This window comes from Oncorhynchus nerka, linkage group LG14, assembly GCF_034236695.1.
Source record: "Oncorhynchus nerka isolate Pitt River linkage group LG14, Oner_Uvic_2.0, whole genome shotgun sequence".
Taxonomy (NCBI): Eukaryota; Metazoa; Chordata; class Actinopteri; order Salmoniformes; family Salmonidae; genus Oncorhynchus; species Oncorhynchus nerka.
In genome coordinates, this window is record NC_088409.1 from 59,159,320 (window position 1) to 59,177,621 (window position 18,302).

The following is an 18,302-nucleotide window of genomic DNA, read 5'->3' on the forward strand; positions in this document are numbered from 1 at the left end:
CACATTTTAGTCATTTAGCAGATGCTCTTTCCAGAACATTTTCACACTTTTTCATACTTTATCTGTACAGTCAAACATTTTATGATACTCTTCACGGTAGCCCTTTAACATGTCACTTCCTGCTGGTTTCACTTCCTGGTTTCAGAGATATGGGAGAGAAGCAGGACAAATTACCTTCATACATGAGGTATTCTGGGAGGGGACAGGCTGTTGCCTGGCAACCAATGCAAGCCCGGGCACATATCCGTCCACTTGGCTAAGTTGCACCTTCCAACAGCTGCCGGGCATGTGATGTCAGGGAGAAAATCCACCACGTAAAAATGTAAATCACCTGACAGTTACATGGTAAGAGGGTCACCTGCATCAAAAGGCTGGGGCGTTCAGTAACACCAGAGATTCTAGCTGCTATAAAGGCCTATACTTTAGCTACTCAAAACCTTGGAGACAGTCCTAGACCCTTTCATACAGTTGAAGTCCGTTTGCATACACTTAGGTTGGAGTCATTAAAACTCGTTTTTCAACCACTCCGCAAATTTCTTCTTAACAAACTATAGTTTGGCAAGTCGGTTAGGACATCTACTTTGTGCATGACACAAGTCATTTTTCCAGCAATTGTTTACAGACAGATTATTCCACATATAATTCACCGTATCACAATTCCAGTGGGTCAGAAGTTTACAAGTTGACTGTGCCTTTAAACAGCTTGCAAAATTCCAGAAAATGATGTCATGGCTTTAGAAGCTTCTGATAGGCTAATTGACATAATTTGAGTCAATTGGAGGTGTACCTGTGGATGTGTTTCAAGGCCTACCTTCAAACGCAGTGCCTCTTTGCTTGACATCATGGGAAAATCTAAAGAAATCAGCCAAGAACTCAGAAAAAAATTGTAGACCTCCACAAGTCTGGTTCATCCTTGGGAGCAATTTCCAAACACCTGAAGGTACCACGTTCATCTGTACAAACATTAGTATGCAAGTATAAACACCATGGGACCACGCAAACGTCATACCGCTCAGGAAGGAGATGCGTTCTGTCACCTAGAGGTGCACGTACTTTGGTGTGAAAAGTGCAAATCAATCCCAGAACAACAGCAAAGGACCTTGTGAAGATACTGGAGGAAGCAGGTACAAGAGTATCTATATCCACAGTAAAACGAGTGCTATATTGACATAACCTGAAAGGCCGCTCAGCAAGGAAGAAGCCACTGCTCCAAAACCGCCATAAAATAAGCCAGACTACGGTTTGCAACTTCACAAGGGGACAAAGATCGTACTTTTGGAGAAATGTCCTCTGATCTGATGAAGCAAAAATAGAACTGTTTGGCCATAATGACCATCGTTATGTTTGGAGGAAAAAGGGGGAGGCTTGCAAGCCGAAGAACACCATCCCAACCGTGAAACATGAGGGTGGCAGCATCATGTTGTGGGGGTGCTTTGCTGCAGGAGGGACTGGTGCACTTCACAAAATAGATGGCATCATGAGGACGGAAAATTATGTGGATATATTGAACCAACATCTCAAGACATCAGTCAGGAAGTTAAAGCTTGGTCGCAAATGTGTCTTCCAAATGGACAATGACCCCAAGCATATTTCCTTTAGTTGTGGCAAAAAGGACAACAAAGTCAAGATATTGGAGTGGCCATCACAAAACCCTGACCTCAATCCTATAGATCATTTGTGGGCAGAACTGAAAAAGCATTTGGAGCAAAGAGGCCTACAAACCTGACTCAGTTACACCAGCTCTGTCAGGAGGAATGGGCCAAAATTCACCCAACTTATTGTGGGAAGCTTGTGGAAGGCTACCCAAAATGTTTGACCCAAGTTAAACCATTTAAAGGCAATGCTACCAAATATTAATTGAGTATATGTAAACCTCTGACCCACTGGAAATGTGATGAAAGAAATAAAAGCTGAAATAAATTATTCTTTCTACTATTATTCTTACATTTTTTCATATCCTTAAAATAAAGTGGTGATCCTAACTGACCTAAGACAGGATATTTTCACTAGGATTAAATGTCAGGAAATGTGAAAAACTGAGTTTAAATGTATTTGGCTAAGGTGTATGTAAACTTCCGACTTCAACTGTATATAACCGATTTGCTTTGGGTAAATTGTTCGATAGAGAACACAGCTCATGAAAATCCAGGAGGGGGAAAATAATGTTTCCCAGGACCACCCTAACTCAAACCAATATGGTTGTAACACTAGCGCTGACCCAGCAGATTTATCACAGCTCCAGCTTGCTAGGGCTGTCCCCTCAGGACATCTTTGGGTAGTTTTATCTATACATTGGCTCTATGCAATAGCCTTGAACTCACATAAGACCACCAACTTGCCCTTTACAGAGGGCTATACGTACCGCGATCTCAAAGTGTTGCCGTTACTGAGGGAAATCTATAGGCAGGTCAGAGTGTACCAACCCAGATGAGAAAATATATGAGACAGAATACCAGTGAAAAGTGCCCGTATTACAAACTATTCTGATTTCATAGAAAAATGTAAGCTGTGTAAGTACAATAGAATGTTTTCATCCATGAAAAAAATCATGAATGCCAAATACGAAACCTCTCCACTGTTATTCAATATTATGGTATAGCCTACAGTGTTAATATATATAATACCTAAAGATTTATATATATATATATATGCAGTGTAGGTTTAAATATTCAGAACAAAGGCTACTCTTTCTAAAATACTCTGATCTTTCAAAGGCATATCCGATATTCATGTCTCAATCTGAGAACAAAACCCTGGTCATTATCCTGAATCGTTGGTCTGAGTTTGAAATTGTCAAGCAAAGATAGTGTATATCCATGAACCACTATGGTTCTAAACATGAATGATTTCCGACCTAGAGTCATCCAGAATATAAATATTAGATTTTTAATTGGATTTTTCAGATATCAGGCATTCCGACCCCCAGACTCTCTCACACACAGAGCAGGTCACCAGTTGACATGGTTTCAAATGAGAAACACACACACACACACACACACACACACTCACACACACACACACACACACACACACACAGTGCAGCTGTGTTACGGTGCATTTAGGGTGCCTGTCTCTCCGCGTTTCATTTGTTTTCCCACCAACCCTATGACGGAGCCCCGGGGGAGTAAACTGTGTTTCTGTTTGGATACACAGCATCGCTGGGAGACGTGGCTAATCACACTGTACCTAGAAATACCTTACTGTAAGAGGAGCTGTATACAAATGACATGCTGCCATTTATTCTACTGAGATCATAGGCATGCCAATGGGTGTGCCTCCAAGCGATCGTTCCCTTGCATAGCAGCTGCAGTAAGCACCTTCCAATAACACTCCAGTATCTAGCTATGCAGATGACCTGAATTTGAATCCAAAACGGATCGTACCACTTAGACTCAGCCTCGATGACGTCACTGAGGGGCTTCTAATAATGCCTGGAATGGAGTCAATGGAATGACATCAAACACATCAAAGGTGTGGTTTCCATGTGGTTGATACCACTCCATTGACTCCATTCCAGCCATTATTATGAGCCGTCCTCCCCTCAGCAGCCTCCACTGCTATATTACAGTTCTGGATATACTTAGGCCTAATGGCAACCATGTTCCCAAATCCATTTGCACAGTGTACGAACGCACAGTGTACGAATGCACAGTGTGCAAATGCACAGTGTACAAATGCACAGTGTACAAATGCACAGTGTACGAACGTTCGGTGAAAACATTTGCTTTCCCACGCCATGTGCATCTCGTGCAGCCCTGCTCCGATTAGGGGGAATAGGATTGATATCGCAGGGTATAATGAGCCACGTCCGAGCCAGTGGGTGTACTTGTACTACTTGCCTGAAGCAATTATACCACTAATGTTACAGTTTGTATCAATCTGATAGGGCAGGCAGGGCCCACAGATATGATGTGGTGATGTGACCAGTGGCGATTTCAGGCAAAGCTGTCTGTGCTCATAGGCACATCAGGGCATCTCTGGGTTCATCAAAGCTCTTAGAAACGATTCACTGACACGCTCAACCATCAACTCTCAGTGCCTGTGATTGTCCTTTAATTCAACTAATGGTAAACCAGATGGCAATTCTCGTCAAGTTTGTGCTCGTTAAGCTGTGTCACTCTCGAAACAGGCTTAGAAATAATCACTTGTAAAATAAATCCTTTAAGAGCAAATCAAATCATTACGGACCACAAATATTGCAGATAATGTCGTTATTTGATTATATACAACATAAACACTGGTCTGATCACATTGTAACAAGGAACTTTGTATTTATTTTTATCCTACAAACAAAACAAATGACATAGCAATAATGAGTTGACACTAACTCGCACCCCATCCGCAACCAGCACACACCCAAAACTCTACCACCACCACCAACAGAGCAGCCAGCTCAGTCTCCCCTTCCCCATTCCTGAGCATCAGCCCATGGTAGATACGCACCCCCGCCTCTGTGTAGAGCCTCAGCAGTACTGTACTCTACTCTACTCACCCTCTCGATCTTCTCTAGCCACTCCTTGTTCTGGGACAGCTCGGCCATGAAGGCCTGGTGCTTCAGCCACTTCTTGTGCAGCTTCTGCGTCTCATCGCGGGACGTGTCACGAGCCATGAGCATCTTCTCTGCCACCCAGTCTCCAAGCTGAGGGACAAGGGAGCTGTCAGTACAGGACGATCATGCCACTCAAAGCATTTGTACTGTCATCTAGGGGGACAATATAGGCTACTAACAGATGCATGCAGAGTATCATAGATGCCCACATACATAGAGACACACACACACACACACACACACACACACACACACACACACACACACACACACACACACACACACACACACACATGTAGTCACATGTCTGTACACACACACACACAATACCTGTACAAGCACACACAGAGATGTATTCAAGCTGAACATATGGCCATAGTCATGTGAAAAACTAAAAGATCAATGCAAACAATGGGTCAAAAATAAACACGCAGAGAAAGAATAGAAAAGCAATCATCCAAACGCATGAACACAGAGACACACACAATGTCAAGCACATGCATGTTAAACACATACAGCAGACACATGTACGCAGACACGTGTGCTGTACCGCACAAGCACACACATGGTAACAGGAATTCATTCAGATGGACACAGAACACGCAAAAGCACACCTCTACACAAGCACATAATCCATTGGCACATTTGGTACAAAAGCAAGCTGACCATTACAGTCAAGGCATACAAACATACAAAATAACTTGCAAATATCCCTCCCTGCCCATTCAACATCATCTGTACAAGCAATATAAAAAGAACAATATCTCTCTATCTCCTGCCTGCCACCCACATATTTCCACCCCCATCTTCTGCACTAGGCTCTCCCGTCCTTGACTGCTACTCCCCTAACATCTAACGGGAAATGTTCCATTTACCGGCAGGCAGCGTTTAACAGGGACGGCCCATAGGGTTGTGACGGGTGGCCGTACGTATCCACATCCTCGACCTGCCCGTCCAGGTAGGAATAAAGCACAAATCCTCCACAGTCAGAGAGGGAGACGCTGGAGGAATCAAAACAAACGAGCAGCAAGGAAAAGCTGCTCCTAAAAATAAAAAAACGGGGATAAGATGATGCAGAAGCTACATTAGCCTCTCTGCTGCTGCGTTGCCGTGGCGCGTTGCCGTGTTGCCGTGGCGCGTTGCCGTGGCTGGCATGTTCAAACCAGAGAAAGGGATAAAGACGAGGAGGAGGCGGACCAGTGACGAGAGAATGAGAAATGGAGAAATTAAAAATCTCCCCAAAACAATAAAATGGCAGGCTCCAGAAGCAGGTTTGCCCCTCCCCATGAACTCTCTCCTCTTCCCCTCATTCAGCCCCCACCTACAGCGAGCAGTCTGGTGGAGGACGGGCTGGGATTCGGAAGCATCAGCGATGGCCTGGAGGCTCAGTGGTTGTGGTTAGTGATGCTGTGAAGAGAGGGAGGGAGGGATGGGATGTGGGAGGAGGGGGCTGGTTTTGATAGTGTCGAGGAGGGAGGATGGTGGAGAGATTCTGCTCCTCTGGCTCCAAATAAATCCAGACTCGCTCATCGCTCTTCAGAGCACCTCACGACTCCTCTATCACATTCGTATTGCCTTTCTTCTCCACCCCCAATCCCCAACCCGTTTCCTTTTGCCTGCCTGCCTCTCTCTCTCTCTTGGTTTGTCCCTCTGCTGCAGTCCTTGCCTCTCCCAGCTGCACAGGGCTGTATTCCGGGCTGTCACAAGCCCCAGTTTCCCCAACCCTGCTGCTGCTGCAGTGGCTGAGCAGAGCGAGGTGATAGAAAGCTTGCATTGGATCGAGCCAGCGAGGGAGAGCCAGAGAGGGAGAGCCAGCGAGGGAGAGCCAGAGAGGGAGAGCCAGCGAGGGAGAGCCAGAGAGGGAGAGCCAGAGAGGGAGAGCCAGAGAGGGAGAGGAGGGGCGAAAGGAAGGGAGGGAGGAGTGGGTGAGCAGCAAAGAGAGAGTGTGTGAGAGAGAGAGAGAGTGTGAGAGAGAGAGAGAGAGAGAGAGAGAGATCCTACGCTGCTGTGAGGCGTCATCAGGGGGAATGCTCTGCACTTGAAATTACATCACTGAGCGGGGGGGGGGGGGGGGTAAGGGGACGGAGAAAGATGGAGGTAGGGAGGCAGGGATGATATACAGTGGGGCAAAAAAGTATTTAGTCAGCCACCAATTGTGCAAGTTCTCCCACTTAAAAAGATGAGAGAGGCCTGTAATTTTCATCATAGGTACACTTCAACTATGACAGACAAAATTTGAAAAAAAATCCAGAAAATCACATTGTAGGAATTTTAATGAATTCATTTGCAAATTATGGTGGAAAATAAGTATTTGGTCAATAACCAAAGTGTATCTCAATACTTTGTTATATACCCTTTGTAGGCAATGACAGAGGTCAAACGTTTTCTGTAAGTCTTCACAAGGTTTTCACACACTGTTGCTGGTATTTTGGCCCATTTCTCCATGCAGATCTCCTCTAGAGCAGTGATGTTTTGGGGCTGTTGCTTGGCAACACGGACTTTCAACTCCCTCCAAAGATTTTCTATGGGGTTGAGATCTGGAGACTGGCTAGGCCACTCCAGGACCTTGAAATGCTTCTTACGAAGCCACTCCTTTGTTGCCCGGGCGGTGTGTTTGGGATCATTGTCATGCTGAAAGACCCAGCCACGTTTCATCTTCAATGCCCTTGCTGATGGTAGGCTTTGTTACTTTGGTCCCAGCTATCTGCAGGTCATTCACTAGGTCCCCCCGTGTGGTTCTGGGATTTTTGCTCACCGTTCTTGTGATCATTTTGAGCCCACGGGGTGAGATCTTGCGTGGAGCCCCAGATCGAGGGAGATTATCAGTGGTCTTGTATGTCTTCCATTTCCTAATAATTGCTCCCACAGTTGATTTCTTCAAACCAAGCTGCTTACCTATTGCAGATGCAGTCTTCCCAGCCTGGTGCAGGTCTACAATTGTGTTTCTGGTGTCCTTTGACAGCTCTTTGGTCTTGGCCATAGTGGAGTTTGGAGTGTGACTGTTTGAGGTTGTGGACAGGTGTCTTTTATACTGATAACAAGTTCAAACAGGTGCCATTAATACAGGTAACGAGTGGAGGACAGAGGAGCCTCTTAAAGAAGAAGTTACAGGTCTGTGAGAGCCAGACATCTTGCTTGTTTGTAGGTGACCAAATACTTATTTTCCACCATAATTTGCAAATAAATTCATAAAAAAATCCTACAATGTGATTTTCTGGATTTTGTTTTTCTCATTTTGTCTGTCATAGTTGATGTGTACCTATGATGAAAATTACAGGCCTCTCTCATCTTTTTAAGTGGGAGAACTTGCACAATTGGTATCTGCCTAAATACTATTTTGCCCCACTGTATTTGTGGTTTGATAGATTTACTGCTCTGCTGTCGTGCAAAGGGTCCATGGCATATTCCTCTCCAACGCCCCCGCTTTTCCCCTCAACCTTTCACCCCTGGATGCTGCCCTCCTGACCAGAGGAGCTCAGTGGGGATCACAGGCAGAAAGCACCCCTGGGACTCCAAATGAATTGGGCCCATGTGCAGACTGGGAGGCAGCAGCTTGTGGAAGTATAGGAATGGCGCTCATCAAATGGACTCCAGTGGTAACACTGCTATTAGAGATGATGAGCCTCTGCCTCTAGTCCACAGTCAGGTCAATGTGATGTCACTACATGGGGGTTATCACCAGGGTGACCAGGCCTCCCCCTCATGGCTCCATCTTACCATCTCACTCAAAGAACAGGACAGATAGAGCTAAACAGGGCCATCTCACATCTATAGGGAAACGATTCCCTTTAAAGTGTATATTGCACTACGTTTTTTGGGACACTGCCAATGGACAAGTGAACTAGGAAAGTCTAGAATTCTGCTGGAATTGTGGTTCAGAATGGAGCAGGGTAAAAACCAGCCACTGGACGTGCATCAACCCTTTCTTCCCAAGCCAGTACAGCTGTATAGAAAGCGTAAAAGTTAAGAACACACTACCGACTTGGTTCTGCACATTCGTACAAACTGTCGCAGTGTGTATCCTTCTCATACAGTAGGCCACACACGGGCAGGGAAGCCTTCTCACACAGATACACTGCCCTTTCCCCTGAACAAACGATGAAGGGAGGTGGTGGTGAATTATTCAATGCAGGGCAGGCAGAGAGAAAGTTGCAGAAACGGAATAAAGCTCTGGGTTAGTTAGGGTAGCTCTGGGGCACGCTATAATACCCTTTCATTTAAAACATTTTATCAAACTAAGCAAGTCGGTTAAGAACAAATTCTTATTTACTACCCCGGCCAAACCCTAACGACGCTGGGCCAATCGTGTGCCGCCCTATGGGACTCCAAATCACGGCCGCTTGCAATACAGCCTGGAATCGAACCAGGGTCTGCAGCGACTCTTCACCACTCGGGAACCCCTGATACAGCTGATGCGTCCAGGTTGGGCATTGGACACTGAATATGGCTGTCCTGACTCACAGACACACAGCACAGCTTCAACATGGCAGTCAAAGTCATGTCGCAGCAAAGCATCCTCTTCCTTTGCAACCAAATGACAACCGTATGACAAGCATCCATCAACTAGGTCAGCCTCTCTCAACGGGTTTGTCAGAAGTGGACTGTCCCGTCAGAAAGATCCAGCAACAGCCAATCACGTCGGAACTTCAGATGAGTCCAGTTCGTCCGTCACTCACATCCCATAGTTAAGCATCTAACACAGCAGCCGGCTGGCTCAAATCCTTCAACTTACATTGAAACAAATTAACAATTTTGTCACCCCTGATATAAAGATTGAGGAAGGACAAGAACCCACCCAGCTAAGCAGAGTTTCAGTTTATATCACTGAAGGATCCCGCAATATGATATTCATCTGGAGGTTTAAGCCTGACCCCATGTGGTCACAGGCAGAGACATGTACAGTACAGTATAGCTCTGTGACCCCAGCCATTTTATGAACCCATACTACCTCCCATTGGTTATTCCATTGATATGCCAATGTTGGTCATGACACTATTTGTGTTTTGTCCTACCTCGTGGCAGTCCTGTAGTAACCTCTGGAGCCCCCACTGGCCGTTGAGCCTCTCCAGCCACTGTTGGGCCAATTCCCGGTTCTGGTTGCCTCTGTGGAGGAGAGAAACATAAAGCCATTCATTCACACACTGCTCGATTCATCCACACACTTCATCAATCACTCTACTGGTATCTGCAACTGTAAGTCTATGACGTCGATGGCTTTGGTGCAGCACACCGAGCAACAATGAACAACAGTCCATTGTAAAGACATGAGTCGCCCCCAACGGTCTCATCTAAATATCTCCCTAACATGTGGTCGCCCCATGCTATTGTTGGGGTGGAGAGCTGAATACGGGGTAACTAGGCCCCTCCTTGCCTCACCCATCAGTATGAATGTCATGCTCTGCTGTTAAAGAAAGTATCGACGAGGGGAGTTTCTTTTCGGTTGCTTATGCTTTGTCTCCTCTGTGTACCGTTGTGTTTGTGAAGCCCACCTGCTACTAAGACCGCTCCGTTATCACTACAGTATAACTAACTCATATTTGAACAGCATTTTAATATTTCAATACCCATAGTGCATTCATATAATGTACCAGTCAAAAGTTTGGACACACCCAACTCATTCAATGATTTTTTTCTTTATTTTCACTATGTTCTACATTGTAGAATAATAGTGAAGACTATGAAACTATGAAAGTATGAATCATGTAGTGACCAACAAAAAGTGTTAAACAAATCAAAATATGTTTTCTAATTTAGATTCTTCAAAGTAGACACCCTTTGCCTTGATGACAGCTTTGCACACTCTTGGCATTCTCTCAACCAGCTTCATCGGGAATGCTTTCCCAAAAGTCTTGAAGGAGTTCCTGCATATGCTGAGCACTTGTTGGATGCTTTTCCTTCCCTCTGCGGTCCAACTCATCCCAAACCATCTCAATTGGGTTGAGGTTGGGTGATTGTGGAGGACAGGTCATCTGATGCAGCAATTCATTACTCTCCTTGGTCAAATAGCCCTTACACAACCTGGAGGTGTGTTTTGGGTCATTGTCCTGTTGAAATCAAATTATAGTCCCACTAAGCCAAAGCAGGTGGGATGGCATATCGCTGCAGAATGCTGTGGTAACCATGCTGGTTAAGTGTGCCTTGAATTCTAAATAAATCACTGACAGTGTCACTAGCAAAGCACCCCTACACCATCACACCTCCTCCTCCATGCTTCACGGTGGGAACCACACATGCGGAGATCATTCATTCACCTACTCTGCATCTCACCAGGAAACGGCTGTTGGAACCAAAAATCTCACATTTGGACTCATCAGACCAAAGGACAGATTTCCACCAGTTTAATGTCCATTGCTCGTGTGTCTTGGCCCAAGCAAGTCTCTTCTTATTATTGGTGTCCTTTAGTAGTGGTTTCTTTGCAGCAATTCAACCATGAAGGCCTGATTCACACAGTCTCCTCTGAACAATTGATGTTGAGATGTGTCTGTTACTGAACAGTTGATGTTGAGATGTGTCTGTTACTGAACAGTTTATGTTGAGATGTGTCTGTTACTGAACAGTTGATGTTGAGATGTGTCTGTTACTGAACAGTTGATGTTGAGATGTGTCTGTTACTGAACAGTTGATGTTGAGATGCGTCTGTTACTGAACAGTTGATGTTGAGATGTGTCTGTTACTGAACAGTTGATGTTGAGATGTGTCTGTTACTTGAACTCTGTGAAGCATTTATTTGGGCTGCAATCTGAGGTGCAGGTAACTCTAATGAATTTATCCGCAGCAGCAGAGGTAACTCTGGGTCTTCCTTTCATGTGGTGGTCCTCATGAGAGCCAGTTTCATCATAGAGCTTGATGGTTTTTGTGACTGCACCTGAAGAAACTTTAAAAGTTCTTGAAATGTTCTGTATTGACTGACCTTCATGTATTAAAGTAGTGATGGACTGTTGTTTCTCTTTTCTTATTTGAGCTGTCCTTGCCATAATATGGACTTGGTAATTTACCAAATAGGGCTATCTTCTGTATACCAACCCTACCTTGTCACAACACAACTGATTGGCTCAGTTAAGAAGGAAATAATAATAAGGAAAGAAATTCCACAAATTAACTTTTAACAAGGCACACCTGTTAATTGAAAGACAAATTGCAGGTGACTACCTCATGAAGCAGGTTGATAGAATAGCGTGCAAAGCTGTCATCAAGGCAAAGGGTGGCTACTTTGAAGAATCTAAAATATATTTTGATTTGATAAACACTTTTTTGGTTGCTACAGGATTCCATATGTGTTATGTCATAGTTTTGACGTCTTCACTATTATTCTACAATGTAGAAAATTGTCACAAATAAAGAAAAACCCTGGAAAGAGTAGGTGAGTCCAAACTTTCGACTGGTACTGTATGGTATTGTGCCTCTGCTAAGTGACAAGTGATACCTCTACCTTTACCTCATGCGTTTCAGACTTTACCATAGCGCCCTCCCCTGTATAAATAAGGACATGTCAATACTCAGCCATGCTGCTATATGGATCGGACTAAGCTCGCATTTCATTTTCATGCCTCCGTGCTCTTCTATGTATAGTCAAAGATGTTTAAGAAAGATTGTACATGGCTTTGACATACAAACAGCATGGTCAGACAAGAACAGTCCTATATGTCGCCACCCACCTGTTAGCGAGGGTGTCCACACGCTCCCTGATACGGTCCGAGTAGATGTTGCTCTGGCTAATGAGGCTCTCTCCGGCCTCGATGACAGCCTTGATGCGATGCAGGTTGAGCTCCATGGTGGTGGTGAAGTCCTTGTGCTTCTTGATGGCAGCCTCCACCGTCTCCACCGTGGCGGGGAGCTCAACGTGGGCCAAGGCTGACTCCTGGTAGGGGGACGGGGAGAATGGACAGAGTCAGAACCCCACGTCAGTGAAGCGTTTATGAATGTACAAGAGAGTAGAGGGAATATAAGTAAAACCGAGAGAGAAAGTGGGAATATTACTGTAGTAAGCTCAATGCAACTTCCGGGTTGGAGCGAGCCGGTCGCATCCGCACTTCGGTCTGCAGGTTGTATAACTTTTTCATTACATTTCATTACATTTCATTATAGTACAACGGTCTGATTTGTCTAATCTTAGCAATTTCTTCTTAGCTAGCTACATAGTCGTCGTTGTATCAAAGATAATTGCGTAATTATCGTATTTCGTCGTCTCCTATCTGCCCAACACGTTCACCGTCTACCGTAGCACTGTAGTAACTATCACACTCAACTGAACGACTTGATTAGTGTAGTGTTAGCTAGCTACATAGTTGTCTTTGCTGTCTTCGTATCCAAGATAATTGTGTAGTTAGAGTGTGTAGTCTTAGAGTGATTATCTTAATTTACCGAGGTTAGCTAGCCAGCTATTTTGTCGTCCTTAACGTAGGAGACACTCCTAGCTAGCCAATAGCCAGCCAACGTCTACTGAATAGAACTTTCGCATTCCGGTCGCATTCCGCTTCGCTCCACAGGTAGTATCATATTTTCATTTCATTTCATTACAGTCCCAACGGTGTGATTTGTTTGATCGTAGCTAGCTACATAGCTAGCTACATAGCCGTCTTTGTTTCAAAGATAATTGTGTAGTCTAGAGCGAATTTCTAGGTTAGCTAGCCAGCTATTGTCGTTCTCCTAACGCAACGTAACGTAACCAACACTGCTAGCTAGCCAGCTTGCCCCGAAAAGCAGCATTGTAGAAACTTCACACTCAACGGAACGACTTGATTAGGGTAGTGTCAACAACGCAGCTAGCCTACCTCAGCAGTACTGTATCATTTTAATCATTTTAGTCAATTAGATTCTTGCTACGTAAGCTTAACTTTCTGAACATTCGAGACGTGTAGTCCACTTGTCATTCCAATCTCCTCTGCATTAGCGTAGCCTCTTCTCTAGCCTGTCAACTATGTGTCTGTCTAGCCCTGTTCTCTCCTCTCTGCACAGACCATACAAACGCTCCACACCGCATGGCCGCGGCCACCTAATCTGGTGGTCCCAGCGCGCACGACCCACGTGGAGTTCCAGGTCTCCGGTAGCCTCTGGAACTGCCGATCTGCGGCCAACAAGGCAGAGTTCATCTCAGCCTATGCCTCCCTCCAGTCCCTCGACTTCTTGGCTCTGACGGAAACATGGATCACCACAGACAACACCGCTACTCCTACTGCTCTCTCTTCGTCCGCCCACGTGCTCTCGCACACCCCGAGAGCTTCTGGTCAGCGGGGTGGTGGCACCGGGATCCTCATCTCTCCCAAGTGGTCATTCTCTTTTCTCCCCTTACCCATCTGTCTATCGCCTCCTTTGAATTCCATGCTGTCACAGTTACCAGCCCTTTCAAGCTTAACATCCTTATCATTTATCGCCCTCCAGGTTCCCTCGGAGAGTTCATCAATGAGCTTGATGCCTTGATAAGCTCCTTTCCTGAGGACGGCTCACCTCTCACAGTTCTGGGCGACTTTAACCTCCCCGTCTACCTTTGACTCATTCCTCTCTGCCTCCTTCTTTCCACTCCTCTCCTCTTTTGACCTCACCCTCTCACCTTCCCCCTACTCACAAGGCAGGCAATACGCTCGACCTCATCTTTACTAGATGCTGTTCCTCCACTAACCTCATTGCAACTCCTCCAAGTCTCCGACCACTACCTTGTATCCTTTTCCCTCTCGCTCTCATCCAACACTTCCCACACTGCCCCTACTCGGATGGTATCGCGCCGTCCCAACCTTCGCTCTCTCTCCCCCGCTACTCTCTCCTCTTCCATCCTATCATCTCTTCCCTCTGCTCAAACCTTCTCCAACCTATCTCCTGATTCTGCCTCCTCAACCCTCCTCTCCTCCCTTTCTGCATCCTTTGACTCTCTATGTCCCCTATCCTCCAGGCCGGCTCGGTCCTCCCCTCCCGCTCCGTGGCTCGACGACTCATTGCGAGCTCACAGAACAGGGCTCCGGGCAGCCGAGCGGAAATGGAGGAAAACTCGCCTCCCTGCGGACCTGGCATCCTTTCACTCTCTCCTCTCTACATTTTCCTCCTCTGTCTCTGCTGCTAAAGCCACTTTCTACCACTCTAAATTCCAAGCATCTGCCTCTAACCCTAGGAAGCTCTTTGCCACCTTCTCCTCCCTCTTGAATCCTCCTCCCCCTCCCCCTCCTCCCTCTCTGCAGATGACTTCGTCAACCATTTTGAAAAGAAGGTCGACGACATCCGATCCTCGTTTGCTAAGTCAAACGACACCGCTGGTTCTGCTCACACTGCCCTACCCTGTGCTCTGACCTCTTTCTCCCCTCTCTCTCCAGATGACATCTCGCGTCTTGTGACGGCCGGCCGCCCAACAACCTGCCCGCTTGACCCTATCCCCTCCTCTCTTCTCCAGACCATCTCCGGTGACCTTCTCCCTTACCTCACCTCGCTCATCAACTCATCCCTGACCGCTGGCTACGTCCCTCCCGTCTTCAAGAGAGCGAGAGTTGCACCCCTTCTGAAAAAACCTACACTCGATCCCTCCGATGTCAACAACTACAGACCAGTATCCCTTCTTTCTTTTCTCTCCAAAACTCTTGAACGTGCCGTCCTTGGCCAGCTCTCCCGCTATCTCTCTCAGAATGACCTTCTTGATCCAAATCAGTCAGGTTTCAAGACTAGTCATTCAACTGAGACTGCTCTTCTCTGTATCACGGAGGCGCTCCGCACTGCTAAAGCTAACTCTCTCTCCTCTGCTCTCATCCTTCTAGACCTATCGGCTGCCTTCGATACTGTGAACCATCAGATCCTCCTCTCCACCCTCTCCGAGTTGGGCATCTCCGGCGCGGCCCACGCTTGGATTGCGTCCTACCTGACAGGTCGCTCCTACCAGGTGGCGTGGCGAGAATCCGTCTCCTCACCACGTGCTCTCACCACTGGTGTCCCCAGGGCTCTGTTCTAGGCCCTCTCCTATTCTCGCTATACACCAAGTCACTTGGCTCTGTCATAACCTCACATGGTCTCTCCTATCATTGCTATGCAGACGACACACAATTAATCTTCTCCTTTCCCCCTTCTGACGACCAGGTGGCGAATCGCATCTCTGCATGTCTGGCAGACATATCAGTGTGGATGACGGATCATCACCTCAAGCTGAACCTCGGCAAGACGGAGCTGCTCTTCCTCCCGGGGAAGGACTGCCCGTTCCATGATCTCGCCATCACGGTTGACAACTCCATTGTGTCCTCGTCCCAGAGCGCTAAGAACCTTGGCGTGATCCTGGACAACACCCTGTCGTTCTCAAATAACATCAAGGCGGTGGCCCGTTCCTGTAGGTTCATGCTCTACAACATCCGCAGAGTACGACCCTGCCTCACACAGGAAGCGGCGCAGGTCTAATCCAGGCACTTGTCATCTCCCGTCTGGATTACTGCAACTCGCTGTTGGCTGGGCTCCCTGCCTGTGCCATTCAACCCCTACAACTCATCCAGAACGCCGCAGCCCGTCTGGTGTTCAACCTTCCCAAGTTCTCTCACGTCACCCCGCTCCTCCGCTCTCTCCACTGGCTTCCAGTTGAAGCTCGCATCCGCTACAAGACCATGGTGCTTGCCTACGGAGCTGTGAGGGGAACGGCACCTCAGTACCTCCAGGCTCTGATCAGGCCCTACACCCAAACAAGGGCACTGCGTTCATCCACCTCTGGCCTGCTCGCCTCCCTACCACTGAGGAAGTACAGTTCCCGCTCAGCCCAGTCAAAACTGTTCGCTGCTCTGGCCCCCCAATGGTGGAACAAACTCCCTCACGACGCCAGGACAGCGGAGTCAATCACCACCTTCCGGAGACACCTGAAACCCCACCTCTTTAAGGAATACCTAGGATAGGATAAAGTAATCCTTCTCACCCCCCTTAAAAGACCTAGATGCACTATTGTAAAGTGGCTGTTCCACTGGATGTCATAAGGTGAAAGCACCAATTTGTAAGTCGCTCTGGATAAGAGCGTCTGCTAAATGACTTAAATGTAAATGTAAATGTATGTGGTATGTGGGGGGAAACCTTGCTCATAGACATGGGTGTCATCTCATGGCATTTTATCAATAACTACATTAGCATGTTTAGTACATGCAAAAGGTGCAGATTCTATTTTGCTGAATGACAAATAAACTGATCTCTAAGGACTATAACGAGGTCAGGTTTCAGTCATTATTGGCAAGGAACCCTACAATGTTTTCCTGATCAATGAATGGCATGAGAATAGCAACCCTCTCAGGCTCTATTTCATACTACAAAGCTCTGCCCGAGATGTCTGAGTTGTGAATGCTGAATTGTTGTGTTCAACACAATGACAGGTAAAGTAAAGCGATAGTGTAAGGACATTCCTACATGTATGGTAGACAGGTTGAGATAAACATGGGCGAAAGACCAAAAAACGAGTCCGCGGCACCTTGTTTGACAACTATTCAAAAAGAAATCCGTTGGCCTGTAGTTCGGTGACTGTGGGGTCTTAAGGGAGAACTGGATCTGTGGTAAAGGTCTGTTACCAAACCAGAAGAGACTTGCTCGGACACACAAGTCAGGGGAAAGGCGTGCCTTTTGACATTTCAACTGGAATCTTCTGCATGCAAAGACCCTGCAATGGAGTGCACTGTATAAAGTATGTATATATTCCAGCCTGCAGAGCACAGCCTAAAGATTATACTGTACATAGTCGCACACATGACACAATAAAGGAAGAGATACTGTGATACTAAATGCAAAACAATGTCATTTGTTTACATTTGAACATGATCAATTGTACTGTATAAACACACACATACAGACACTCAAGCCTGTGAACCCTAATAGGCACAGTGAAGACCAAATTGCCAAAGCTTTGCCTCCCTCACAGTAGTGTGCAAGAAGATAGCTACTAGTTTTGCTGCAGGCCTGCAATGTTGCGGGTTTACGACTGGTCGTTGGTTGTGCTGTCATATCCAATATCACATCTTGCTGGGATTTCCTGCTATGGAGCCACCTATGAATTCTACATCTAGGCTAGGGATCACAGGCACACTGTATACTGTGCTGTGTGTAACTATGAAAATATCCCTCTGATTATTTCCACAATGCCCTTTCCACACCCTTTTCGATTCCAGGTAGAACACTTTTTGGTTCCAGTTAGAACTCTGTTGTGTTCCATGTAGAACCCTCTGTGAAAAGGGTTCTACATGGAACTCAAAAGGGATCTACTTGGAACAAAAAATATTGATTCAAAGGGTTCTCCTATGGGGACAGCCGAAGAACCCATTTAGGTTCTAGATAGCACCTTGTTTTCTAAGATTGCATTCCTGGGGTTTTCCCTGCCAGCATAACATCTATAGAACACTGGCCACTCACTGTAATAGCACTGACCCTCACTGCAATAGCACTGACCCTCACTGTAATAGCACTGACCCTCACTGTAATAGCACTGACCCTCACTGTAATAGCACTGATCCTCACTGTAAAAGCACTGATCCTCACTAATAGCACTGACCCTCACTGTAATAGCACTGACCCTCACTGTAATAGCACTGACCCTCATGGTAAAAGCACTGACCCTCACTGTAGTAGCACTGACCCTCACTGTAATAGCACTGATCCTCACTGTAAAAGCACTGATCCTCACTGTAAAAGCACTGACCCTCACTGCAATAGCACTACGCTTCCACAGCATCCATATCTAGTACAGTCAGAAGTCATATTGTACCGTCTTTAGCTATTCATGTTTAATAAGAATTACTGACTAATAACACAGATTAGCTAAATATGATTT

The 18,302-nt window shown here is 46.2% G+C and overlaps 1 protein-coding gene across 4 annotated transcripts in view; it reads right to left on the bottom strand.

Annotated features, from left to right (window-relative positions):
• The window catches only part of LOC115141546 (spectrin beta chain, non-erythrocytic 4-like), a 64,169-nt gene that overhangs the window by 27,988 nt on the left and 17,879 nt on the right, over positions 1–18,302 (bottom strand). For all 4 annotated transcript variants that reach the window (XM_029680505.2, XM_029680508.2, XM_029680506.2 and 1 more), the window contains 3 exons: positions 12,205–12,407; positions 9,562–9,652; positions 4,493–4,639 (listed from right to left, as the gene is read on the bottom strand). In XM_029680505.2, the coding sequence (XP_029536365.2) occupies positions 4,493–4,639; positions 9,562–9,652; positions 12,205–12,407 (441 nt within the window). The remainder of the gene's footprint in view (positions 1–4,492; positions 4,640–9,561; positions 9,653–12,204; positions 12,408–18,302) is intronic.